General features: G+C 44.2%; 2 protein-coding genes across 9 annotated transcripts in view; one reads left to right on the top strand and one right to left on the bottom strand.

The window, feature by feature from the left end:
• Positions 1-2,306: 2,306 nt before the first annotated feature.
• On the top strand, positions 2,307-26,244 carry C4H1orf146 (chromosome 4 C1orf146 homolog). 4 transcript variants are annotated; one of them, XM_053243629.1, is made up of 6 exons: positions 2,307-2,990; positions 12,516-12,656; positions 15,903-15,996; positions 17,839-17,968; positions 24,198-24,276; positions 25,599-26,244. In XM_053243629.1, exons 2-6 carry the CDS (start codon positions 12,588-12,590, stop codon positions 25,728-25,730), a joined length of 504 nt encoding a protein of 167 aa, XP_053099604.1. In that variant the 5' UTR covers positions 2,307-2,990; positions 12,516-12,587; the 3' UTR covers positions 25,731-26,244. The 4 variants fall into 4 exon arrangements, with proteins under 4 accessions (XP_053099604.1, XP_053099601.1, XP_053099602.1 ...); XM_053243626.1 differs by having other exon boundaries at positions 2,597-2,990; positions 17,794-17,968; XM_053243627.1 differs by lacking the exon at positions 2,307-2,990 and adding an exon at positions 3,082-3,239 and having other exon boundaries at positions 17,794-17,968.
• The window catches only part of GLMN (glomulin, FKBP associated protein), a 62,368-nt gene continuing 58,687 nt past the window's right edge, over positions 24,278-27,958 (bottom strand). For all 5 annotated transcript variants that reach the window (XM_053243622.1, XM_053243623.1, XM_053243621.1 and 2 more), the window contains exon 19: positions 24,278-27,950. In XM_053243622.1, coding sequence (XP_053099597.1) covers positions 27,834-27,950 — 117 coding nt within the window. In that variant the 3' untranslated portion in view covers positions 24,278-27,833. The remainder of the gene's footprint in view (positions 27,951-27,958) is intronic.

Here is a 27,958-nt window from a genome sequence, read left to right on the forward strand (position 1 = left end):
CTAGATAGACCAATGGTCTGACTCAGTACATGGCAGCTTCCTATGTTCCTATGAATGTGGGGAATTTAGCTCAAAAGGGGAGACAATTTCAATCAGCCTTAATTTGTGCAAGCGTATGAACTCAAGAAAATCTGCTTGAGAGAGAGGTTTGAATTAAATCAAAAAGGAATTTGCTGGTCAATGACCGAATAAACGTATCTCTCAAAAAGGAGTTTATTAAAAATAAAATCAGACTAAATTACTAAGTGGCCCTAGTTTAAAGGCACTACAAATATGCTCAGAAACAGACTATTGTAAGGCACATTTAGCTTAAAGTCCCAACTTATGTGTAAATTCCCAGGTGGGCTAGAGAGGTACTTTCAGATAGAGGGGCAAGAGTTCAGAAATAAGAGAAAGGGATAGATTCAGCCCTGAAGGAACCGGGCAAGAGGCTGTATCACCTGTCCTGTAGAGAGGAAGACGAAGGTGGGCTGTTGGTGTTTCTTGTTGCAATCTGATGGGGTCCAGAGTGAGAGGCACAAGGGAACACTGAGATGTTTTGCAGTGGGAGTCCCATGTGTAAAATACCCAAGAAAGCACACTAGGTCATAGAGTTAGGGATATTTCTATCCCAAAACGTGCCTTGTGGGCACTCGTTTTTTGTCCTGCTCTGCTGAACAGGAGAGCCCAGACAACCTTTTTTTTAGAATGCATTGTGTCTTGATAGTCCTTCCTGGATAGTAAGATGTATGAATTGCTTATGGTATTCAAGGCTGATTGTGAAGACAATTGGCGTGGGCAGGTGCATTTTAAGAATCTCCTGTGCTGGGACTGACTCTCCCAATAATTCTATCAACAGTTTCAATAGGCTCACTTTCAGTGTTACATCACTTACTCATCCCTGTTGTAATGGAGGCTGCAGATAAGAAACTTGTCTTATCTATCTTTTCTCCCTGACCTGATGGCCAGGTATTGTCTCTCTTTGCGAGAGGAAGAGTGGGGTTTAGATTTCATGCCAAGGCTGAAATGATCATAGATGCCAGACACTTGCTGTAGCTAGTCCTGGGAGTCTGCTTAGCTGGGCACCCCTCACAGAGAGTGTGAAGCTAATCCCTTTTCTAATTTGGGGGGCTTGTAGTCAAATCTAGGGGTGGCCAGTCTAAGCAACTTGTCCCTATAACATAGACTGGGAGCTCTACTGCCAACTAAGCAACTTGTCCCCATAACATAGACTGGGAGCTCACATAGCAGTGCAGCTCCTGAGCATAGCAAAAGTGCAATCTCCAAGCCTGGAGATGCAGTTGCAACCAGGGAGGCTTTTGGGAGCGGGCAGAATTAGCTCTGCTGGTAAGAGTATTTGTACAACTTTGGTATAGTAAGCTTCCTTGAATAGTTTGGGAGGAGAGCTGGTCTTGTGGTAGCAAGCATGCATTGTCCACTTTGCTAAGCAGGGTCCACCCTGGTTTGCATTTGAATGGGAGACTACATGTGAGTACTATAAGATATTCCCCTAAGGGATGGGGCTGTTCTGGGAAGAGCGCTTGCATGCAGAAGGTCCCAAGTTCCCTTATCCCAAGTTCCCTCCAAGATAAGGCTGAGTGAGACTCCTGCCTGCAATCTTGGAGAAGATGCTGCCAGTCTGTGTAGATAAGCTGTGGTCCAGCTAGATGGACCAAGGGTCTGACTCAATTTAAGGCAGCTTCCTATGTTCTAAAAGGAACAGAGCCAGCATGGTGCAGTGGTTAGAGTGCTGGACCAGGACCAGGGAGACCCGAGTTCAAATCCCCATTCAGCCATGATACTAGCTGGGTGACTCTGGGCCAGTCACTTCTCTCTCAGCCCAACCTACTTCACAGGGTTGTTGTGAGGAGGAACTCAAGTATGTAGTACACTGCTCTGGGCTCCTTGGAGGAAGAGCGGGATATAAATGTATAATTAATTAATTAATTATAAATAAATAAAAGGAAGGTAAAGTCTGCCACTGAGTCGGTGTCGACTCCTGGCGACCACAAAGCCATATGGTTTTCTTTGGTAGAATACAGGAAGGGTTTACCATTGCCATCTCCCTCGCAGTATGAGACGATGCCTTTCAGCATCTTCCTATATCCCTGCTGCCTAATATAGGTGTTTCCCATAGTCTGGGAAACATACCAGCGGGAATTCGAAATGGCAACCTCTGGCTTGCTAGTCAAGTCATTTCCCCACTGCTAGCTTGCTAGAAAGGCAGGACACAAAAGTTTTAATGAATTAATAAAACAAGGAAGCTTGATGCAACCATCCAGGCTTAGAAATATACATATATTAGCAGCATAGAAGAAATACTAGTGTTCTTAACATTTTTCATATAAAGTGAGAGTAGCTTTGTCACCAGAGATATCCTCAAATTTCCTTCACTTTCAATTAATTGGTAAAACAATAAGAGATGATAAGAAGAGATACCTAATGGCTTCTGATGAGCTCATTAATTAGAAACTTGGGTATGGCTTGATTTTGGCCCAGCTGCATGCTGTTTTACCTCACACATTCCACCGTGCAAAACTAGAGTCTATGGTGCATAATGAGCTTTCAAAACATTATCATGCACTTTAGGCAACTCCTTTCCTCATTCTTCATGATATTTGTGCATTCTCCTGCCTTTTTTGCTGGAGCTTGGGTAGAAGAAGAACATGATGATGACAGACAGGCTGCTTAACTCTTGGGAGAGACTTTTGCAAAATGGGCCACTCCTTCACAGGGCTGGGTGTTCTCTCCCACAAGGCTCAGCCTCCTCCTACCACCAGCAGGGGCAAAGGTGAACTTTTGGCTCCAAAAACAAGCTTCATCATGGGAGTTGTAGTACCAGAATGTAAACTGCCTTTCAGCCTGCAGGGCTGAAGAAGACTGCTTTCTAGAGGCCTGCAACGTGAAGCCAGCCTCTTCGTTGTGTGTTCACTGCAGTCAGCGACTGGCCTACCTCAAAGTGCCAAAAATAAAGAACAAACTGCATTCCTTATTAAGTTGAAAAAGAACAGGTACATGTTAATGCTAAATAAAGAACTGTTCTTTGAAATAAAGAACAGGGCGGCAAACCTAATTACCTGCCACAATCTGCCATACAACCTATGCCATTAAACTGTAGTCTCAGGGAACTATGGGAACTGTTTTGTTTTTTGAGGAGGATTGGGGCTCTGTTCTCCACAAGTCAAGTAAAAAGATGGCAACCTCGCAGAGAAGAAAAGAAATAATTTAATGAGGCAGCTAAGCTCAACCATGGTGGCAGGGTAGGTTGGAGAGGAGAAGAAAAATGCTAAATGCATTGCTACACTCAGCAATAGCATCTAGATCTAGATTTAGACACAAGTTAAAAATAGAAATGCTCTTTTATATGCTCTGCACAATCAAGTTGTCATCTCTCCCATGGAAGGAGAGTGCTGTTTCTCACTGGCATACATTATTAATTTAACTATATCTGTACATACAACATTATCTTTTGACAGAAGGTGAGTTTGGAAAACAAAACAAATAGGCCTGCTTGGAAACCCAGGAAGTGGCATGGCAACCATATTTTTCTTTTGCTGCGCTACCAAAAAAGGCAAAGGCCCTAAAAACAGCCACCCCACCCCGCAAAGCCTTCCTTCATTAATCTCTTCTCTGTTGTAATGTTGTGAGGGCAAGACTGACTGAGGCCTAACCTCTGTGTTTGAGGTTTAAAATAGGCTGTGCTAAGTGAGGATGGGAGTAAATAGGTTAAAGAGGCCCACATTATCTTTAGTGAGCCTTAATGACAAAAAGCCTGCATATTCAAGATCACACTTATTTATTTATTTATGTATTTGTGTGATTTCTATGCCGTCCTTCCAAAAATGGCTCAGGGCGGTTTACACAGAGAAATAACAAACAAATAAGATGGAACCCTGTCCCCAAAGGGCTCACGATCTAGAAAGAAACATAAGATAGATACCACCAACAGTCACTGGAGGTACTGTGCTGGGGGTGGATAGACTCGATGGCACACTTTACCTTTAGTGCTTATTGTATGTGTAAAGGTGACTAGTCTTGAATTGCCACAGAACTGGTGGCTTCCTGCCTCCCAAATGGTATTCACATATTATCTTCAGCACTCATACAATTAAACCCTCTTCAGACATTTTCCTAAAGCACTGATGTAACTGTGTACTGCATCGCAAATGGGTCGGAGGTGGAACTCATCAGTCAATATCATGGATTGACCCTGCCTCGCAATCTCAGAAGTGCCAACCATCACAGCTAAGCTTCCCTATTCAGACAAACCTTGCTGTAAGTGTGAGTGGTGGGGTGCAAGGCTGATTGCTGGCGTGGGGCTTCCGACTCGTTTGCACCACTATAGATGTTTACAGTGGTGCAGTTTTAATTGTCTGAATGGGGCTTGTGTGTACATTGTACACTGGTACAGATCTGTACACAGGTAACAATTATTCCCGTATTATGGTGAACACAGGTACAACAGTACACTTCATATCTGTACCATGCATTTGAGGGGCTGTACCCAGATTAACTTTTAAAATGAACGCAGTAACAGTCATTCACTCAAAAACATGTACTGTACAAGCATACAGACGATTCATACACATACAACATAATGCCTGAATTATGCTTCACTAATGGCTGGTTCGCAAATTCTTTGAAGTTAGATGGCTTAGAGTGCTCCTGCTGAATCAGGAAGAAACTGTAGAAGTTCATTCATTCGATTTCTATACCGCCCTTCCAAAAGTGGCTCAGGGCAGTTTACACGGAGAAATAATAAATAAATAAGATGGCTCCCTGTCCACAAAGGGCTCACAATCTAAAAAGAAACATAAGATAGACACCAGCAGTGACTATCGTAAGATAGACACCAGCAGTCACCGTCACTGGGGGTACTGTGCTGGGGGTGGATAGGGCCAGTTACTCTCCCCCTGCTAAATAAAGAGAATCACCATGTTTAAAGGTGCCTCTTTGCCAAGTTAGCAGGAGTTAAAAACAGATCCCCAAAATTAGTGCTATCAATGCTCAATGACAAAAAGCCTGCATATTCAAGATCAGACTGAGGGGAGGGGGAGTGCACCTTTCCCTTAAAGACCTTCTTGGTTCCATGGAAGCTTATTTCTTCAGAACTACAGAACTGGACCAAGTACATACATATGATGATTTTTTGTACACAGGCTCAACAATGTATATGGTAGTTTCCAAAATGATATAAATGAACAAACATAATGGCAAACATCCTGAGCAGCAGACTTGACAAAACAGAAGGAACTGTGTCCTTGCAGAGAGCGGCTGCCCTTAAAACAACCAGAAGCTTCCCAAGCCAGAACAGGAATGAGGGGAAGGGGGGAACAATATTAACTGTTCCCTACCTTCAGAAGTGCTCTTCGTTTTCTATAAATATATCCCTGAGAGTTGCACAGCCCTCAGGGACATATTTCTGGAAAGCAAAGAGCACTTCTGGAGGAAGGGGAGATCAGCTAAAATTGCTCCCCTCCCTTCATGCATGCTCTGCTGCTTAGGAAGCCTCTGGCAGTGAGGATGCAGCCTCTCTCTGTGAAGATGTCAGCCAGTATTTCCCTGAATGGAGAGGAAAATTTGACACTGGAAGAGCCAATGCAAGGAGCAAGAAAGAAGCAACAGTAATTATGTGCAAATGTGGCTGCATATACTTAGACTTTGTTTTGGATGAGATAAGAACTAAAAGGTTAGGCTAAAGACAACAGAAGAGGAAATACTTTGTGGGTTTTGATGGGAGGTGACTTGAAAGAAGAGAGAGAGTGATGGTACCATGTAAGTGATCTCTGTAGGGATCCATGGTCCCTCAAAACTGGGTCTTCTGCGCCTGTGCAGAATCAATCAATCAATCAATATTTATTAGTGCCTCCCTCTTCAGTTCCTTCTCATTGCCGCATGTGCTGCCTTGTGAAGGTTCTTGTTCCATCTTCCCTCGTTCCTGTGGTAAAGTTAAAGTTTTTCTTGTTACTTGGCTTGACTCAGTCTGTTTTTGGACTACTCTCTTTCTATTTCTGTGTTGGGGTGTTTTTTGTTTGTTTGTTGCTTTTTGAACTTGGATCAGCTGACTTCTCTTTCGATTTTGCCTTCACGTTTTGACCTCGAACTGTTAAAGGATTTTCTGTGCCCTGCCCTTGGCTTTCTTGACTTTCTCTTGGTTTTCTGACTTGGACTGTCCCTGACTATGGCTTCATCTTCCCCAAAAAACGTTTAAGAGGTGCAGAACCTGTAGAGGCACCAAGCCCTCCTCAGACGGGCATGAGGATTGCTTAATATGCCTTGGGGACAGTGATAGCACTTGTGCTTGCAAGGTGTGACTTTCTTTTAAGAAAAAGACTAATCTCAGTAGGGAATTGAGATTAAAGGCTTCCCTCTACAAGAATATTTTGTGCCTGGCATGCTGAGTCCAAGTTCCCACTTGCCACCAACAGCTTTGGCACCTAGCGACATTGGCCCCGATGCTGTCTCACTCAACGTCTGCCACCAAGAGCCGGGATGGCTCCTTTAAGAAGCCTGTGGCTGTGGATGGAAGGAGGAAGCGCTCCCACTTTGACAAGCGGGATAGGAAACACTTCTAGAGTGAAGATGCATATGGAAAGTGCCCGAAGCACATGTCTTCTGCTCCTAAGGCCAAGCCTAGTGCTTCTCTGTCTACCTCAATAGCTAAACCGACATCCAGCTCAACTCTCAAATCGTCATCCAGCTTGATGCCAAAGTCAACATTGGGCTCGATGCCTACTAAGCATACACTGTCTCCGACAATGGCTCAGCCAAAGACCTCCTTTTCGCCGAAGACTTCGGGAATTAAACATCCAACGGCTCTGAAGCCTTTGATGTTGGAGATTAGAAAATCTTCAGAGACCATCTGGTTGGTGCTGAAGCCTCAGAAGCCTCTGACATCAATTCCTGCACTGCCAATGCCAAAGAAACACTTGACATCGGTGTCTCCAGCCTCAACACAACAGAGGCAGACCTCTCCATCAGCACCACTGATGTCGAAAGCTCCCTCGCCCAAGCTTCAGGTGCCTTCAGCTGCCCTCTCTCCTGTCCATTCTCGGCCTCCCTCACCTATCGTAATCTCCTAAGGACCAACGGCTTCCCATTCCCCTGTCAGGCTGCCTTCTTGTGAAATTGCCACAGAGGGTACTCCTCAATTCTCGTCTGCCATGTTCTTGTTGCTGCGCAAGGAATTAGATGCTATGTTGGGTTCAGTTAACTTAACCTCTTCAAATACCACCTTTTAAGGACTTCATGCCCTCTCAGGGCTTGGATAATGATGAGCCTGGGACCCCCATGCCTATTCCAAAGATGCCTTCTGCCTCTCCTATCCATGAAACACCTTTATGCTCTCCTTGCCTACTTTGGAGGGAGTGCTACCATTACTCTGCGCCACATATTCCTATGAGACACCTTAATTATAATAGTTCTCCAAGGGCATTTGATTCATGTCATCTGTGTGCCAGGGATAGGTTTAGATCTTACTCTCTGTGTGGCTCACCTGGTCATTCTTATGACTAGGGGAAATATAGATTGTAGAAATCACAGAGATTAAGGGGGAAAACTACCTTCAACTCCTGATACGAATGATCCCTGTAAGCATCCTGCAACACCAAGGAACCCGTCAAGGCCACTTACTCTGGCCCCTAGAGCCCCTCCTCCAACATCTGAAGGCCCTACAACTCTGGCTGCACCAATTTTGCCTATGGAACCTGCTCCTCCATTGGATCCTCTCCCTGTGCAGCTGATTCCAAAAGATCCAAACTCTGACAAGGAGTCCACAGCCTCTTCAGCTCCAGATTCCAAAAGTCCTGAAGTGCACTTCTCCAGATGACAATGTTGTCAATCCTCTTCCACTCACCAGTTGAGGAAACAAAATCTTATAGAGAGCAGGTGCAAGAGATGGCTAAGGCCCTTGGCCTAGAACTGCCACTTCCTGAGCCTTTGGTTAAAGACCCTTTATACGATTACCTGGCTTCTCCCTCCTCTGCATATCCAGCAGTGCTTCCTATGCTCCCTGCCCTGGTTGCGGCCTCAAAATCTGTGGTGGGGGACTCCTGTTACATCTACAGCACCATCCAAAAAGCTAGAGAGCCTGTATAAACTGCAAGAAGCATCTTGCCCTTTTTTGTTCAAGCATTAAACATCAAGCATCAAATAAATAATAATAATCTGGCTCCCAACTCTTTTAGTGGACTGTGCTCTCCAGTCCAAGTCTTCCCACAAGCACTCTGCGCCGGTTGAAAAGGAAGGGGGATAGCATGACTCCATTGCTAGGAGGTTTTACTCTGCCTCCTGCCTATCCCTGAAAACTGCCAATTACATGGCATGTATGTCAAAATATCAGCAATCTCTATGGGACTCTCTGAAGGATGATGCATCAGACCTGCATGAACCCTTTCGGGCCAAGTTCCTAGCCATGTTGTCAAAGTCAGTTGGCTTAACTCTTCAACCCCTCTCCACAGCCAAACATCTGACTGAAACTGAATCTGAAGTTTTGGCTGGCAATATTGCACTGCGTCAGCATGCATGGTTGCGTCCAACACCACTAGAGTTCACAATAAAGGACAACATTGAAAATTTGGCCTTTTGATGGGGAAGGGCTCTTCTCTAAAGATACAGATGACACTATGGAGAAATTGAAAAAGTCACACTATACAGCATAGACCTTTTCCCCACCTACTCAGCAATTTTCATCCTTTGGCAGGTACCGCTCAAACTATAAGCAACGGGCAAGACCTACCCGAAATAAGGGTAATTTCAGACACGGCAACAGGCAGTACTCACGACACCCTTTCCAACAACGTCAATGCCACCAACAAAAATTTAAGCCCTAGGACCAGCCCAAATAGGCTTTTTGATTTTGAGGTCCTGGAAGTACCTATCCCCCCACCTCTTGCTCTGCCCGCCTTGCTCCCTTCTTCCCCTCCTGGAGTAACATAACATCGGATGCCTGGGTGTTGAACATAGTCACCTCTGGCTATGCCATTGAATTTGAGACCTTACCCGTGTAAACAGAAATAAAATATACCCACACAACTCCTATCCTAGAAGAAGTTTTATCTCTCCTTCAGAAAGGTGCCATTAAACCTGCCCTTCCGGATTCTATGCATTCAGGTTTCTAGGTCCCTAAGCATGATGGGGTCCTCCGTCCTATTATGGACCTGAAGAAAGTAAACGTATGTATGTCCCAGCAAATTTTGAATGATTTCTGTACAATTTATTCTTCCACTTTTGTCTGAAGAGGAATGGTTTGTATCCCTGGATCTCAAAGACTCCTATTTCCACATTGCCATACATCTCTGCCATCACAAATTTTTGGTTTTGCTTGGGTCCTAATGCCTATCAGTATAAGGTGCTTCCATCTGGCCTGTATACAGGCCCGTGTGTCTTCACCAAATGTATGGGCGCTGTAATTGCTCACTTGCGTATGCAATGCATGTCAGTTTTTCCATATTTAGATGACTGACTGGCTTATCACTAGCAAGCATGAGTCCACTCTCTTGGACTATCTCCAGCTCTCTCTCTCTCTCTCTCTCCTGGCAAATCTGGGTCTCACTGTTAACTACAAAATGTCTGTCCTGACCCGTCAGTGCATACTCCAGTAATTGGTGCTTTTCTGGATGCGGCTTTGAAGCGTGCTTACCTGCCCAGCGAATGCATCCTTTCCATCTCCACCGTGATTGCAACCTTTCAAGCCTTCCCCAGATAGAGGGCTTAATCGATTCAGCATCTGCTAGAGCTTATGATGGCCTGCACCACCACTGTTGCCAATGCCCATCTGAAGAGGAGGAGACTACAGTTATTGGTTCTCTTCGTCTTCTATCTGAACCTGGATGGAAGTGCTTAGTTGTTCCATCGCACATTCTCCAGTCCCTATGTTGGTGGGCTATGCCTGATTCTCTGTCTCAAGGGATGCCTTTCCACATGCATACACCTTCTGAAACTTTGACAACTGATGCCTCCATCCAGGATTGGAGGCCCCATTGTGGTTCTCTGTGACCTCAGGGCCTATAGAATAGTGAGCAATGGGAGCTACATATAAACGCCCTGGAGCTCCTGGCAGTTTCCCCAGCTTTCAAAGCATTTCTTCCTGTCCTCTGTGGACAGGTAGTTCAGGTCCATCTGGATAACACTACTGCCATTGCCTACCTGAACCACCAAGGGGCTACGGTATCCAGATCCCTAAATAACCTAGCCTTGCAACTTTGGGAATGATGCCTGCTTCATGACATCACCCCTATTTGCCATACACATTAAAGGGGTGTATAATACCCTGGCTGACTCCTTGAGTAGGGATATCTCCTTCTCAGTTCTCCATGAATGGGAGCTGGATGACTTGGTCCTCCAGGACCTATTTAGTCTTTGGTGTACTCCTGATGTTGACCTTTTGCTGTTCTAGAGTGGGCACTGGCGAGAATTCAATGGGAGATGACTCCAAGTTCCATTGGATATACAGACTCCATTACCTATTTCCCCCCTTTCTGCTCCTATGCAAGGTAGTGGGAAAGATCCTTGGGGTGAGGGGGAGAGACCCAGTGTATTCTGATCTGATCTTGGTGGCCCAGGCAATCCTGGTTCTCAGCACTCCTCAGCCTCTCGAAGGGCTATCTCCACCGACTTCCCCAGAGGACAAACCTACTCACTAGAGGAAATGGACAAGTGCTGCACCACGCACTTCAGACCCTCGCGCTAACAGCATGGAGACTGAACTTCTAGATGAAATTCTACTAAATGTACTTCCTGGAATGCACTAAGGAATGCACAATTTCCAACAAATTGTTTATCTCCTACTCTGGTCTCCACAAAGGCTCTGCCATCTCTCAGCAAAGGATCTCAAACTGGCTGGTACAACTCATCTTCTTCTGCTACAAGAAACAAGATGTCCAGCCCCCAACCAGAATCAGAGCCCACTCTACTAGAGCCATGGCTACTTCAGCAGCCCACATGTCGGGCATCAGCATGACTGGCATCTGCAGGGCCACCACCTGGTCTTCAGACTTACCTTTTGTAGAATTTGTGTTCTGCTGCTGAGGCTAAGCTGTGACACGCTAGCACCTGCCTCCGATTTCAGAGCTAGTCACTCACCCAGTTGTGAGGGACCATGGATCCCTCAGAGATAAATAGATTGCTTATCTATAACAGATTATCTCTTCGGGGATCCATAGTCACTCACAACGCCTGCCTGGCCATTCCCTCTGCTAGTGTGCATCCACATTGTATTACTCACCTATGTTGTCCTGCACTTCTCTTCTCTACGCAGTGGTTGAGTCAGGAACTGAAGAGGGAGGCACTCTCCTGCCTTTTTTATCGATGCCTGCCTCCTCACGCCTTGGAATGCTGTAGAGTGCCTATCAGAGCTATAGACTTCTTCTGCAGAGGTGCAGAAGACCCAGTTGTGAGTGACCATGGATCCCCACAGAGATCATCTGTTACAGGTAAGCAACCTGTTTTTCTGGAAGGGGGTATCAGTCTAAGGGGCAGTAGTTTAGAGCAGGGATTCTCAACCTTGGGTCCCCAGATGTTATTGGACTTCTGCTCCCATAATCCCCAGCCCCAGTGGCTTTTGGTTGTGGATTATGGGAGTTGAAGTCCAACAATATCTGGGGACCCAAGGTTGAGAACCATGGTTTAACGAATCAGTATATTTGGAAGGCGTGCCCTCAACTCCTGCCTATAGGCTTCCAGTGGCATCTAGTGGGCTCCACTGTGTGAAACAGGATGCTGGACTAGATGGGCCTTGGGGCTGATCCAGCAGGGCTGTTCTTATGTTCTTATGAACTGTTGAAGATGGTAGAGCTAGATGAGTTATGGTCAGGGGCAGGGACCCGTTGAGAAATAAGGCCAGAAAGAAGAAACTGGAGGGGGAAACTGGAGAGCTTTGAAGAAAATGAGAATTAGCTTGTGTTGGATAAGGAAAAGGATGGGAAGCCAGTGAAGGTATTTAGGCATTTATCAGTGTTGATGCCTGGTTCCAGGACTCAGGAGACCCTGGGGCATAGGGCCCCCATTCCCCACAATGGTGCCTGGCTGACCAGAAAAGCTAAAAGGGGAGTGGAAAGAGATGCTCCTCTTTCAGAGGCACCTCTCTCACTGTGGGCAGCAATGCTGAATACGAAGTGTCCCCTGCCTCTATTGTCTACCAACTATCATCTTATGAGTCTTCCTGTCAGTCCCTGGCATAGCAGGCAATGGTGAGCAGCAACAGTAGCAATGGACCATTCTCTCAGTGGTGGAGCCATTTTAAATTTTCTATATCCTGCTGCCCTGGAAAATTTAAAATGGTGACACAGCTGAGAGGAGTGCCTGCTGCTGCTCACCTTCTCCTAGGAAGCCAGAATCCAATGGGGAGAGGCTCACTGGATGATTGTGGACAGCAGATCTCCTGTATTTTGTGGGTTCTGCCTGTCCTTGGAGCTTTTTGTTTGGCTTCCTGTTAATGATTCCTGTTGCCTGGATGAAAATAAGCCTCTTAAATAATGTTACACCAGTGCCAATTACCAGAAATAAACAATAACTCTTATATTTTTCTCTCACTGTAGCTTGCATCCCTTAAGTCTTGTGGAAGATTGTTGTTTGGGTTTTATTACAGAAGATTTAGCAACCGTGTCAAAATGGCTGAAAGTGGTGGGCAAGAGAAGGCGCGGTGGATTACAACAGTAATTATGAGTTCATCTTTTCAGGTACCATATAGTACTGCTGTTCAGAAATGTTGCTCTAGCCTCAACTACGATCACCACCTTGAAAACCAATCTCTAATATACGACTATTTTGCTTCCTATGCTGAGCCTATTTTTTAAAAAGAAAAGAAAAACAACACAGCTGTTGTAGTGGTGGGGAGAACTTGAGGGAGCACTAGGACTCAGAGCAACTGCTGGGTGGGTAGGCCTTTCCTAATAAGGCGAAAAGCCAAGGAAAATCAAAACAGAAGGATAGGGATGTGCATGGAAACAGTGACTGCTGGTTCGAAGGTTGGAGGGGGATAACTTTAAGGACTGGGGAGGGTGCTCTGACACACACACCCCTGCTGCATTTCCCCTGCTGGTGCTGTCATTAAAATTGGTCCCATGGGGCAGCAGCGTACCTCCTTGCCTCTCCGGTTTGTCGCGGGCTGGAAGTGGCCAGAAGTGTCATGTTAACAGTAATGTTTTGCCACGTTACCGCCCCCCCCCCCCGAAATCTTATAGAGAGAGTGGGTTTTCCCACATCAAAATAAAGTGGATGGTGGCAGCCTACTGTAAATCCCTTACAGTCAAGGATTCACCCCAGTGCACTCCCCACTCCTTCTCTGACTCTAGTAGGAGCTATGATGGCCACTCATCTGCCACAACTGGAGCACTGACCAAATCTGAAACATGAGTAGCCTGCTTAAGAAGAAAATTACCAGACACTTCTGCTTTTCTGTTTTGGATATAGGATTAGTGGGACATAGGGTGTGCCACGTTGCATCATTTTCTCTAAAGACCTTCTGCATTTCCAGTTGTGTGCCAAAGGATGTAAGTGCAGGAAACCCTAATCCAGACATGCCAAATACTTGCTTCTGGGTGCCCATGTAAGTGCTGGTAGAGCAAAAAGTAAAGTAATGTGGTTGGTGGCTCTGAGTAAGGTCCTGATATCCACCCTTCTTGGGATATTCCTATCTTGTAACCACAGACTAGGTAAGACTTGAACCAGTGGGACAACAAATACAATGCTTGTTGTATTTGTACAAGGGATCCCACTTCAGTGGAATGGGGGCATTAGGATTATTAAATGTTGCTTCCTGACTATAGTAGGATGAGCCCTGTCTTCTCCCCTCGCTTGCATCATCACCTCTTTGACATTTAAAGTTGTTGCCCACTTGAGGCCACCTCTGCTTCCCTAACAAAGTGGCTTTGCATTGACTTTTTGTTAGTACAGCTGATGCTCACCATTGTGTTTGCCTTCCCTGCTTTCTGCCCTCTGGAGTCTTCCTTTAGCTTGTTAAAAGCAATTGCTGTATGTAATGAACAGTCGTAATGACAAACAGGCGATGCAGAAAGTGCTATGGAGGGTTTTTTCCTGGGTTCTCCTAGCTTTCTGGAAGCACTCTGATTGATTAATCTATAATGCTGATCTTTTTTGTTGCTCTCCATTTTTCATGCAATTGTACCCATTTTATTAGTCTCCTTGGGTTTTCCTTCCTTCCTTTCTGGCAGTAACAGTTCTTGAAGGCAGTACAGTCAATGCCTTAAAAAACTTGACCTTATCTTCACTTGACTGGTGGAAACGGAAGTAGAGTATGAGAGAGAAACTTGGCTAACCTCACAAAATGGTAGTATAATCATGAAATAACTGCATGCCTACCTAGTCCCAGCTATACGATTTCTTTAAAGCAATGGCTCTTTATAGGACCCACCATGAAATGTTGCCTTTGTCATGGCTCTGACCTGTCTGTCATGCACAGGGTTCTAAGGTTATAACCCACTATACATTTAAATTCTCCCAATGCATGAGGAATGAGGCAGTCGTGCCTTCTCCTGTCCATTCCTCCACTAGTACTGTTTCTACCCCCCTTTCTTGATTGCTGTGAGTCTTTAGATGTGCCATACAGCAGATGGAGAAGGGGTGTGGAGGACAAGCTTGAGAGGAACTGGCAGGAGAAGATGCCACTATTTATCTTCCAATGCACTGGGGAATAAATTGTACAGCAGCATCGAATCTCCAGGCTGCAATCTGGCAACAAATGTGTAGCATCAAGAGTAGTACTTGTGCACCTGCATTAGCACAAGCAGCATTCCCCAGCTTCTCCTCCCCACTGCAGCTCCCTCTTGAAAAACCATCCTGAGGGCCAGGGGACCCCCTGCAACCATGTGGGGGCTGCAAGGGGAGGGGAAATACCCAGAAATCATGACCAGAGCAATTCCTCCACTCAGTTTTCATGGAATGGTGTGCCAAACAAAAAGCATCCTCAATATAATGGCAGTTCTTTAAATAAAAGACTGCATGTTGCATAACAGTATTAATTTTTGTGAGGCGGGGAGAGGAGGAGAGATAAGAGGCTTATAAAATTATGAATAGCCTGAATAAGCCCTCCGCTCACATAATATGAGAACTAGGAGCAACTGAATGAACTTGAGTTACAGTAGGTTTAGGAATGACAAAAGGAAGTCCTTCTATTGTGAAGTATACTTCCACATGCTATGCTGTGTGTTTGCTAAAAGGGTCTAGACAAAGTCATGGTTAGGTCTACCAACAGCTATATATCTATAGCAACTGAATGTAACTTCATGTACCAAGGAACTACAGTACACCATAAGTACCAGTTTCTGAGGACAAACAAGAAGGATTACCCATTGCTTTCATGCCCTGCTTGTGAGAGTACAAAGCATCTCTCTGGAAGAACCTTGGATTGATCCAGCAAGGCAATTGTTAGGTCTTGTTATGCCTATCTAGAATAACAAAGTTGGAGGGGTCTTGAAGGCCACCCAGTCCAACCCTCTGTTTGAGGAGGAAATCCAGAGCTTCCACATTCACAACAGATGGCTCTCCAGCTTCTGCCTGAAGACTTCCAGGGAGCGAGACACCATGCCCCCCTATGAAATTTTTTCCATTGTTAAACTCTTTTACCATTAAGACATTTATCCTAATATTGAACTCAAATCTACCCTCTTGTGTGTTAGGTCTAGTCCTGCCCTCTAGGAAAGCAGAGAACAAGACTTTGCCTCCTCCTGTGTGCCAGCCCTTCAAGTATTTAAAGGGTGCTACCATGTCTCCTTCCTTCTTCCTTTCTGGGCTAAACATATCCAGTTCTTTTGGCCTTTCCTCATAGGGCTTGTTTTCCAAATCTCTGACCATCTTCTATGTATTTCAGATTTCTTTTGAATTTGTGAATATTTTCTAATAGAAATTTCACTTAAAGGTTGGAATGGGTAAACGTGTTTTAATATGTCATCTTATAACTTATTTAGGGTAGTGACATTTCAATGTGTCTTCAAAACCAACAACACAGAGTTCGATTTTCAGATACAGTGGAACATGGATCCATTATTTTCTCTCTTTCTGGTACAGTATCTTAAATTGTGATGATATAAACCTAAAACATTCTTGGGGATCTGGCACAGCAGCATCAGGCCCACAAGATTTCTTAAAGTGCAGGAAAATTCAGTTGGGATCACTGGAAGTTAGAACGGCAAATACAAGACTGTTGATCCCTGAAGTCCTAAAGAATCCTCAAACAACATAAGTTGGCCTACAGTGTCAAAAGATTGAGTCTGAACTGCGTATGTTAAATAATGTATACATGAGAACCTGAGAAAAGTTAGAAACCTTAGTTTTCATAGTATAGATAATGATTGACATTCTGACTGCATTTACTAAAGGAAGTATTTCCTTGTAGCCTGGTATACTGTTATGAGCTGCAGAAATATTTTGGGCAGATTTATAAAGAAACCAGGATATGTACTCCAGTGCAGGGAAAAGTGGCTAGTTAATTTCATTGTAGTTGAGGATTTGGGGGATAGGGGTGCTGTGTTTATGAGTCAGAAAGGCTAACATCTAGCACCATGTTCTTTGACAGTAGGATTGCCAACATTTTTTTCTGCCAAGCAGAAATATAGCAGGTGAATAACTTCATCTTCTATGAGGAAAAGCATCACCTGCTACATATTCTGCCCAACAAAACTAACATTTTAACTAACTGTTAATGATACAGAAGTCCTGCCCCGCCCCCCCCCCAAGAGTCTATCCTATTTAATGGATTCCTGTCAACTTGGATTCTTAATACTGGTAAATATTTGAATAAAAGGAGAACAATTGGGATTGCTGGACTGTCATTCTGATTCTCCTAATTATTTTCCCTTCCGTAAGTTTGTTTTTTAAACTTGGTCCTGCCTCCTAAACGTGATCTACCTTATGAATCCCCCATCAGCAACCATCTCTTTGGTAGGCAAAGGAAAGTGGTGATGGGGAGACAAATGTCTCTGGGCCCCAAGGTAGGGGGCCCCACTGGTTGGTTGAGAGCTTGCTCTTTATTCCCCGCTCCCACCTCTCTGAAGGTGTGGGGGGGGGGCAGTGGCCCATTTTCACCTTTTGTCCTAGGGCCCACTCCAACCTTGCTATGCCCCTGCTCTGGGATGGGGAATCCCACAGTTTCTTGCTGTTATAAACTAAGCAGATATATAGAAATCAATAGCCCCCAATCCCACACTGCCACTCCTGCACACCTGGGGTTAAACACAGTAGCGGGCAAAATGAGGGCGAGCGAAGCAGGCAGGGTGGGGAGAGGAGAATGGGAATGAGTCACACTTGCAGCTGGTTTACAACCCTTGCCCCGCCCATACACTCTGCCTCGTTGTGCCCACTGCTGCATTAACCCCAGGCATGTGGGCTGGTTACTTGCCCAGTTCCCCACCCGGTGGGTAACCAAGCTGTGTGCCTGGGATTAATGTGGCGGCAGGCAAAGTGAGGCAGCCGGGGCAGGGACTCTGCCTAATTTTGCCCATCATACCATTCACCCCAGGCACTTTGGCTGGTTATTCATCCTGTTGGGGAAATGGGCGAATAACCAGCCCATGCACCCGGCATTAATGCAGTGGGAATGAGCTGCACCTGCAGGACATCTACCTCCCCTGCCCCACCCATATGGGTTGCTCCCTATACTAGACCTGTTTACTTGCAAGTCACTCATTGCAACAGGTTTTATTTCCAGGTAAATGTACTTAAGATTGCAAACTTCTATTCCGTTCTGAATTAACCCCTTTTCAAAGGTTAATGGTAATATAGGCTTCCACTATTCATGTATTTTGATTATAGTTATTGACTGTTACAGTTAAGTTGATAACAAACTTTCTCTTTGCCCAGGTGTTGCATTTTTATTGGCTGATGCTCAAGATTTGTTTTTCACAGACCAAGAACTGATTCTGCTTTTTGATAGAACAAAGAAGTTCATGACCATTCATAGGAATGGCTTTTTGCTTTTGTCAGCAGCCCTTCATGGACCAAAAGAATGGGATGTAATGTTCAGAATTCAGCAGAGGTATGAAATAAATAAATCATCAGTAGTTCCTTTTTATTGCTAAAGAAAATTGGGTGTAACAATGTGCGATATTTGCTGGGTCATCCAATATGTAGCTGAATTTGATTTTGCTCATGCAGTGGAAGCTAGCCAAAGAATAAAAGTATTGATACTTCAGCTTCTTGTCATTGCAGAATGGAGGAGATTATGGCTCTCAGTCAGTGTGACATATCCAAAGTCAGTTTGACAATATGGGGCAATTCCAGAAACATAGCAAGTTAAAGGTCCTTATGTACAATGCAGTACACTTTAGGAACATAGGAAACTGCCTCATATCAAGTTAGACCCTTGGTCTAGTACTGTCTATGCTGACTGGCAGCAGCTCTCCAAAGTTTTAGGTAGGAATCTTTCCCAGCCCTACCTGGGGATGCCAGAGATGGAACCTTTTGCATGCAAAGGAGATGCCCTACCACTGACCTAGGGCCTCATCATCAAAGCTACAACTCACCTTAGTGTTTGCTTTTTGAGATCTGTTAGTGTTGCAGAGAAATTACTTATCTACTGTAAGTAATTGAAGAGGAAGCCAACTTTAACTGAGAAACAAGAGTTTGATATTTATTACTAACTAAAAACATAGGCCAAGAAAGCAATAAACAGACTAACAGTCTCTTATGCAGAGAGAGGGAGAACCTCTCAGTTTGAAATTCAAGACAGCAAGTAAGAAGCAAACAGTGACTCCACCCCCAAGCCAGTACATAGACTCGTTCAAACATAGACAAGGCCTAGAACAAATAACTGAGAAGTCCATGGTAAAATCCCAACAGTTTGGAGCCTGGTTCCATGTCCTAACCATGTTAACTTTGAAGTAAATCCTGTTGATTTGAGTAAGACTTAGGGCCAAATTAGACAGGACTTTAATAACTTTAATAATTTCATTAACCCTTACTCTCAAGTAAGTATACTTCAGATCAGAGCACGTGTTTAATTGACCTGTGATTTAAACTTGGGCTTCTTGGGTCCAATTGTACATATCCTAAGAAAGAAGCAATCAGACTGGATATCTGAAATATGCTAACCTGCAGCATGGTGCTGGTATTTTGAGCACATACTGATGGCATACCAGGCTGTGTCAATATTACAATTAAAATCAAAGTATTAAAGCGAGTTAGGGAGTTTTCACCTCCTATTATCTGCTCATAGAACTCCAGATAACCAAAGATTGATTATTTTGTTACTTATTGGCCACATTCATATGTCACGTGGAACCGTGGGTCCAATGGATCCGCTCCCCACCCCACTTACCTGTCCGAATTTGGATGTCCCAGAAAGCACTTTCTCTACAGTCAGACTGCATAGAGGAGGGGGAGCTGGCTGTGCAGACTTCCTTCTTGCATGAAGGACAGCACGCACAGCCAGTCATGGCCGGAGTTGAGGGAGGAGCTTCCTCCATCAATTCTGGTTAAAAGGGACACAGCCTGCAGTTCCAAATTTGGATGCAACACAGGCTGCATCTAATCTTGGGTTGCGGTGATGAAACTCAATATAACCCAAGGGTTCGGATTGGAGTTTGAAAAACAGAACCTTGGGTTGGTTGCTGCGTGGAACCGGACCGGAGTTGCACACATTCACACGTAATTATAGGAAAACCTAACTCCCTTCAACTCTGGTTCTAAGTTACATTCAAATGCGGCCAATGTGTAAGGATTGTGTGTTTCAACACACATACTTCTTGTGTATCAACAAAACCCTGCAAGCAAGTGTTTATAATCATAGCTGCACATGTTCATATTCTGGTCCAGATACAATCATGTATAGTATTGATTACTACTTGTACAGCCATCAATGTACATAGCTCTTCACAATGTAACACAAACAAAAGAAGACAACAGGCCCCTGCCCTATGGAGCTTAAGTATAAAAATATCAGTAGTTGGGAGGCCACAAAGAGAGCAGTAGGGAAAGAGAGGCACAGACCATAATGTAGGAATGAGCAAATGTGGCTACACATGCTTTGTTTTGACTGGGGACGAAAGATGAGGTGCCTTCATGAAACATTTATTTTTGATGAAGGATTTGAAGGAGAGAGGAGGGATTTCACAGCAGAGTTCTGAATTCATACCACCCGCACAAAGTAGCTCTCAAAATAGTGGAAGTATTAGGTCAGTGTAGGCTTTGGCCCTGTAAGATAGAAGGAATAACACTAGATCACTGCATTGGAATCATCACCAGCCAGGGGAAAATAAGTGTGTGGCTTCAGAGAAAGCAGTATAAACAAGAGACCTGGATGACAGTTGCTCTATGAAAGTGTGACTCTGTGTGGTACTTTGGCCCCAAGAGGTCCCCAGAGGCTGCAGGTTCAAACTTCAGATAATTTTAGGAGAGGAGCTATAGGTCCTGGGTATTATTTGCATTCAGAAAGTCCTTGGTTAAATCCCTGCCATCTCCAGTTGGAAGAATCTCTGGTAGCAGGGCTGGAAACAATTCTGATTAAGCCCTTAGGGAGCAACCTCCATTCATAGTAGACAAAACTCTGGGCAAGATGGACCCTATGGTCTGACTGTATAACACAGCCCATGCCATTTGCAGAAAAACTGCATCTGTTTTTCATCTGCTGCCTTTCTTCAATGCTTAAGGAGTGATCTGAGAGTTATCTTCTATCTATTAAAGAATGATTATAGTAAACCAGCCAAGTTTGTGTTTCTTAAAAAGCACTCCAGTAGTATTCAATACTACCTGAAGATTCAGTTATAGTTTAGCATTTTCTGGCTGAATCTGAGACCAACCTGAAAAAAACCCTACACAGAGTTCATCAGAGCCATTTGTGGGTACATATAGCAGCAGACCAACTGCAATTTATTTTCCTCTCTGCAAAGGAGCAACTATTCTAATGGAATTTTTGCTTTCCAGATGCCTGAAGGTAGGAACAATTTAGTTACGTTTTGGGCACATTGTCGGTTGCAGTATGTGAGGGGGTAATGTGGCTGCTATTGTTACATCCAAGTGCCCTGTTAAGTTTAATGAGAAGTTTCAAACTGTCCCTTCTGCACTTTTAAAAATGAATTCTAGGCAAAGCTTATACCTATGTAAATGGGATTCCTAGTCTGATCCTGCTATAGATAGGTAAGCACACTTGTTCTAGAATTCTAAAGCACCAGCCTATTGCAGGCGGGTGAGGACAGAGCTTTCCTGTGCCACTTGCCACAAAATACAGAAGAAGATACTCATAATTACAGCTTTTGGTTTCTCCGATAGCTCTTTGAATGGAGCACAGTGTGCTGACAGCAGAGCTAATCTACACTCCACTTCCTGGAAAAAACTGCCCCACTTCAAGGCCTCTCCTCTCTCTTCCTTCTCCCCTACTGCTACTCTCCCTAAAAATTATAGGCACTAGGAGTTCAGTTGAACAGATGAGGGAAAGCAGGGTTTTAGGTAGTGGGTCAGCAAGCAGGAAGAAAAGCCATTGAAAATTTGGGTTTGGTTCAGGTTCATCAGTATTTTTTTTTTAAAAACTCTGGTTCAATTCCGATTAAACTAAATGGGGTTCACTTATTGGTTCAGACACTTTGAGCCAGTGTATTTACATTTCATGCAAATATATATATATATATATATAATTCTCTAAGGCATATCTGTGGCTAATCCCGTGTGTGGCAGTTCTTGCGAGAGTTCGTGAGCAGAAGCACCTGATATTGGGCAGTGGGGATTCCATATACAGATAGGGAGGAGGACCCTGTGATGGTTAAGGTCAGTTGGAATGCAAGTGTTAGTGGTCAGAAGATTATCTTGATGGTAGAGGATATGTATGTGTATATATGTATACACACACACACAAAACCTCTCTCTTTGCAGACATGACCTCTCTCTTTGCAGACTCCTGCCGACTATCATACATACATACATATGTGTGTGTGTGTGTGTGTGTGTGTATGTATGTATGTATGAATGAATTATAGTTGGCAGGAGTCTGCAAAGAGAGAGGTCATGAGGGAGGAAAGAGCCCTTTCAGAAGGAGGCTTCCATTGTGTGAATTTGATGAGGAAACAATATGAACAAGAACTGTTAAAATTCAGGAAGGGAGAGAGAGAGGAAAAAAGGAGGGAGGAGAAGACAGAGGAGAAGAGCGAGTGGAGGAGAGAGAAAGAAAAAGAAGGTAGGGGAAGAGAGAAAGAAGGAAGGAAGGGAGACGGGGCCTGAGCCTGTCACAGGCCTGAGGGGAACGTGCAGCCATGGCGGCAGCAGCAGTAAGGAAGGGCCTAGTCAACCGCTGCTGTTTGGGGCTACCCAAGCCATTGGCAGAGGGAGGCAGGCAGGCAGTCAAGGGACAGGCTTGGGCCTGTCAGCAGCCTGAGGGGAACAAGTGGCCATAGTGGTGGCAGCCGCAAGGAAGGGCCTGATCAACCGCTGCTGCTGCTGCTGCTCTTGTGGGGAGCTGCTGATCAACCGCTGCTGCTGCTGCTCTTGTATGACGGTGGGGAGTTCCCTGGGGATAGGGGGCTGCAGCTTGGTCAATAGGTGCCAGCAATGCTACAGCAGCGACCAAGAGGGGTGAGGGGGATGGAGTAAAGGGATGGAGGAGTGACCAAGAGGGGTGAGGGGGATGGAAGCAATTGAATGCAGGAGGAGCAGGAGGAGCAGGAGTGAGGCTCAGGTGAGGGTGGAGAGTTCTCTGAGGTAAGGGGCTGTGGCAGGGGATGAGGGGAGCAATCAAGTACTAGTGCGCAGATGCTCTGTGCAGGTTAAGCTAGTACAGAATTATTTTGCTTGCAGTTCAACTCTACGATTATGAGTACAATTATAACTATTTCCAGAGAGAGAGAGAGAGAGAGAGAGAGAGAGAGAGAGAGAGAGAGAGAGAGAGAGAGTGTGTTCAGCTTTGAGTTTAGTAAGTTTTATGAACAAAGCACAGAGGTTGTTCCCACGAGCAGCCAAGCCCAGGCTTGGCTGCCCAAGAGAACCACTGGGATCTGCACAGGTCCCTGTGGCAAACCCATCAAAGAAGCCCGCCAGTTAGCTGAGGTTACGGGTGCGCTTGGGCTAACTGTTCATGTGCAAGTGCCGGCTGCTCCCAGCTGGTGCTGACTCACGAGCAGACCTGGCCACTGCAAGGGGGATCCCCACAATGCACCATGCACTTGTGTGGTGCATTGTGGGATTTCCAGGGGCCGGGACGACACATCCTGACCCCCACACTGCACATGGCTGCTGTGGACCATCTGGGTACACAACGTGCACACCCAGCAACTCTCCAGGGGAGAAGGTGAGCTTCTGCCCGCCTTCTCAGGCATGAGACTGGGCTCACAGGATAACCACCAGGAAGATACCCACCCATGTACTGCACAGTGAAACACGAGCAGCTTCATCTGTGTAAACAGAGTGTTGCGGAACAGGTCAGTTCCATCATAAACACCCATTGGAAAGAATGGTTGTTACATTGTGCAGCTTTTTGATGGAGTGGATAGCCCTGCTCCACAACACTGTTGGTGGTGTTTACACAGATGCAGCAGTGCATGGGGTGTGGGTGACCTTTTTTAAGATAAGTGGTAGAATGGCAAGGAAGAACTGTAGTACCAAGAAAACACAAGTCTCTGTTTAAGAATTCTTCATTGTTGCCGGACAACCTGTGGGTGACCAAGCCTCTGCTTGAGTACCAGGGCTACCAGCCTTAGGCCCAATCTACTCTGCTCCTCTTCCACCAATTTTCAAATCACTCACTGGGAAGTATTTCTCAAAATGTCCCTGGAGCAAAGAGAAGCCCTTACCACCTCTCCAGAATCAAGAATCTCTTTTCTGATTACTGAACCTGGCACTACTATGTGAGTCTAGAGGTTTAGTTCTGGTTCAAGCAAATCAAGATCTTTTAGATCCGGATTTAGTTAGGGGACCCTGGCAGCAGGGGCTGAGGGGAAAAAATATTTTATTATTGTTGAATTGATCTTTTTGCTCTAAAAGGGAAGGCAGTGAGTATACAAACGTATGTCTGTCCAAGATGCAGAAATAATTATGATTGGGGGGGGGGGCTTTCAATTCTCCTTTTCCTTCCCACTTATATTGAGCTATTCTCAATATATCTTTATTACTCATCTACTATCTAATCTTAAAGAAGAATAAAATCCAAGTTTTGTAAGTTCTTAAATGCTGCAATCATATTGAACTATATGCATGTAATGGTATGCTTCTACTTCGGTCCAGGCTATAAAGTTGTAAAAACTGTATTTACCATGATTGACATTTGTGAGAATTCTGTTCTTCAGGTTCCTAGGCAGTAATTTACGAATACTTCCAGTTCACAATACTGCTGAAGCTATTAAGCTCATGCTGATTATAGCAAAGGTAAGTAGCAGAATATACTTTATTGTCAAATAATTACTGCAAAGCAGCTCTAAGAATACATTAATACATAAATGTAAGGTTTCCATGCAATTAAATAGATTCTACTTATGATGTCTACATCCCTGCAGAGCGTCCTTACAGGCACACTTGGTTCATCAGGATGTCAGCCACTGACATTAGGTATTTCTGCAAGGATTATTAGGGATAGGAACATAGGAAGCTGCCACATACTGAGTCAGACCGTTGGTCTATCTAGCTCAGTATTGTCTGCACAGACTGGCAGCGGCTTCTCCAAGGTTGCCGGCAGGAACCTCTCTCAGCCTTATCTTGGAGAAGCCAGGAAGGGAACGTGAAACCTTCTGCTTTTTCCAGAGCAGCTCCAACCCCTGAGGGGAACCATCTTACAGTGCTCACACTTATAGTCTCCCATTCATATGCACCCAGGGCAGACCCTGCTTAGCTAAGGGAACAAGTTATGCTTCCTACCATAAGACCAGCTCACTTTTTTAAAAAAAGGTATGTATTCCTGCCTCTGTGTTCAACATAGCTTATTTCACAATGAGAACAGAAATAGTTTTAAGCAGATTAAAGCTGAAATCCTAAACACACTTTCATGGGAGTAAGCCCTACTGAACACAATGGGACTTACTCCTGAATAAACAGGTATAGGATTGAACTCCACAGGTATTTTAAAGCTGTGATCTACCTCTGGAAGGGCTGTGCTCTCACAGAGAGCCCGGAGCCAAGCTCTGGCAAATGCTTGTTCTGCAGCCCTGTACACAGGGAGAGGGAGACTATTTCCCCCTCTCCGCACTCCCTGCAAAAAGTTTTGACCACTGCCAGAAATATGTTTGTGAGTGTTTCAGAACCCTGAGGGACATATTTCTGGCATCAAAAAGGGCTTTTGCAGGGGGGAGAGAAAAGCAAAAAATGCTTCCCTAAGGCAGAGCCTTTCTTCCGTGCACGTGGGCCAGTTAATTTAAACCGGATAGCCATCAGTTACCGATATGAAATCAGAATAAGGACATTAAGTTTGGCAATGTCTTTCTAGACTCTATTAACTACATGAAGATGGCTCAGTTATAGCCTTTCATTAATGCCAGAAACTCCTCCTTTTGAAATTTTATTGAATGCAGTTTTACTGAACTCAATTTGAGCCACGAAGCAAACATCTCCTTATACTGTACAAACCTTGTTTAGAGCTTCACTTCAGGATCTTTGGCATGGGAAATGCGGCACAAAAGACTTGCAAGTCATTCTTAGCTCTTGTTAATTACATAAGGTATTACCATAACGTAGTATATTTCTCTCTCCCTATGAAGACCACTTCAAAACCACACTTGGACAGCATTCGTTTTAGAATGGCAATGGCAAAGACACAGATTGTAGAACAAAGCCCTGTTTGGAAAATGCTTCAGAGCCAACTGGACTGTAGTGTCTCAAGCATCAACTAAACTTTTATTCAAAACTTTGGCTATGTTTATTTGCAAAATACAAACTCAATTTTGTACTTTTAACAAAAATGAATCAGCAAAGGAATGAGCACACTGGCTTGAAAAATATGTTTTTGTATTTGATACATTCGATATGAAAATCTGCATGCAATCTGTTAAAATTCAATTTCCTGCAAAACCGAAGAAACGTTTTTACTGTTCACTTAAAAGATTTTCCATTCAACATTTAGAAGAATGTGAAAGATGAATACTGTTTATATTAAAGCTCGATTGGAAGTTGGTATCCAGCTATTGTCAAAATAAAATTGCTGAAGAATGTTAATGATTGAAAATCATTAACGGCCACTGAGCAGCTTTGGCACAGTCTCAAAATGTACATGATTACAACAATGCCAAAGTTCATATTAAAACAGATGTTCCTCCCATTGTAGTCCTGCTTTTCTAGGAATTATTTTTACTTGTTGATGTTATATTTGCCTGCATGAAAGGAAATAAACACTTTTTGTTTGTTTGAGTCCATGAATTCCACCTCCCTCCTCATTTAGGACTGGCTGTATTGAAGATGCTTTGAATTAGATGCATCTCCAGGAAAGACCAGGCCAATTTGTATGGAATAATTTACTCACAACCCAAAGGGCTACTGGATTCCCAGTGCCATTATGCCTACTCCACCTGAATGAGTACACCACATTCAAAGAGACATGCCTTGCTGCCATCACTCCTTATTTTGGTTACGGATATGAATAATTAACAGAATCAAGGGAATTTGCATTAGTAACTGACGTTTTGCTTGTTGCTACTTGTTCCTTGTTTTTCTGATGAACTTGTGGGCTGTATTATATTGCTTTGAATTAAACAAGGAATGTGTTTTTGGTGGCAAGAACTAGAATGCTAGCACAGGACATGTATGATAGGGATGTGCATGAAACAGATTTTGTGTTTTGTTTCGAGCTCGGAACAAAACTCAGATGGCCAAAATGTTTCACTGAAACAGCAGTCGATCTAGTTGTTCCAACATAACAAACCTTGAAGCCTTTTGAGTGTTTCAGTCAGAGGAAACAATTGGGAAACTTGAAACATCTCTTGTTCCCTATGGGTAGCTCCTAGGGACACCAAAGGGTATGATGGGTGCTACCTACCACCTAACACAAAATGAAATGGGCAAGCAGGCAATTTTAAACACATTTTTAACCTTTCCCCCAAACCCCCATAGTTGCCTAGGATACAGAGCCGAGGGGAGAGACTCCTGCCTATAACCTGGGAGAAGTTTGACTGTGTACTATAAACAGTACTGAGCTAGATGGACCAATGGTCTGACAAACACTTGATTTGTATGATAAGCCAAGCAAGAAGCAAGGAGATTGCAAGCCAATCATAAGTCAGTTCCAGAAAACCAATCAGTAAGGGAAAAACAGGCCTCCAAATGGCACTCAAAACAGGCCCTTTAAATAAAAGGATATTTTGTTTCGAGTTAGAGACACTTGAAATAGGATGTTTCGCCATCAAAATGTTCTGCACATCCCCTAGTGCATAACTCTATATCATCTAACTTAGAGCTACAGAAGCCTTTTATACTTGATTTTAATATCTATCTGCTGGAATAGGGTTTAATCCTGCTGAACAGCACATGGCTATTGATGTCTGTTTCAGTTTCTGTTCTTTGTTACAGTGAACTGTATCCTTGACATTAAAGTACTGCATTATAACAGACTTGTGTCATGAAGAACTCATGTGTTACTTGTGCCATGAAACCCCCCACATATGCATGCTTCTAGGAGTTTTGCAAGTCCAAAACATAGCCAGATCACTGAATTGCACAGTGCTCTGGCAGACTGGTGTTTAATCAAAGCTCAATGCACTTTATACATATTGCAAATATGCCAACACAATTAACCAACTGACGAGAATCCTCTCTCTTCTAACATCTGCAAGTGGGGGTGGGGGGCGGAATCTTCTCAAGCCTTCTTTTCTAGCAGCCTGTGTAATTACTACTTTGTGCATATTTAAAGATTGGTACATAGTCTTTCAAGTAAAGTCAACGTCAGAAATATAAATCCAGTGCACAGTGTAAAATGTTATTGCGATAGGGAGACACAAAATGCTTCATTTGACCCCAGCAGTTCCTTCAGTTGCAGCTTTTGTTTTGGTTTCAATGAGTTCTTCTACCCTGGCAAGAACACTCTCTATCAAATCAAATGTGAAGAGAGCCGAGTGAAGAACCTGAAATA

The sequence above is a fragment of the Hemicordylus capensis genome, chromosome 4 (assembly GCF_027244095.1).
Source record: "Hemicordylus capensis ecotype Gifberg chromosome 4, rHemCap1.1.pri, whole genome shotgun sequence".
Taxonomy (NCBI): Eukaryota; Metazoa; Chordata; class Lepidosauria; order Squamata; family Cordylidae; genus Hemicordylus; species Hemicordylus capensis.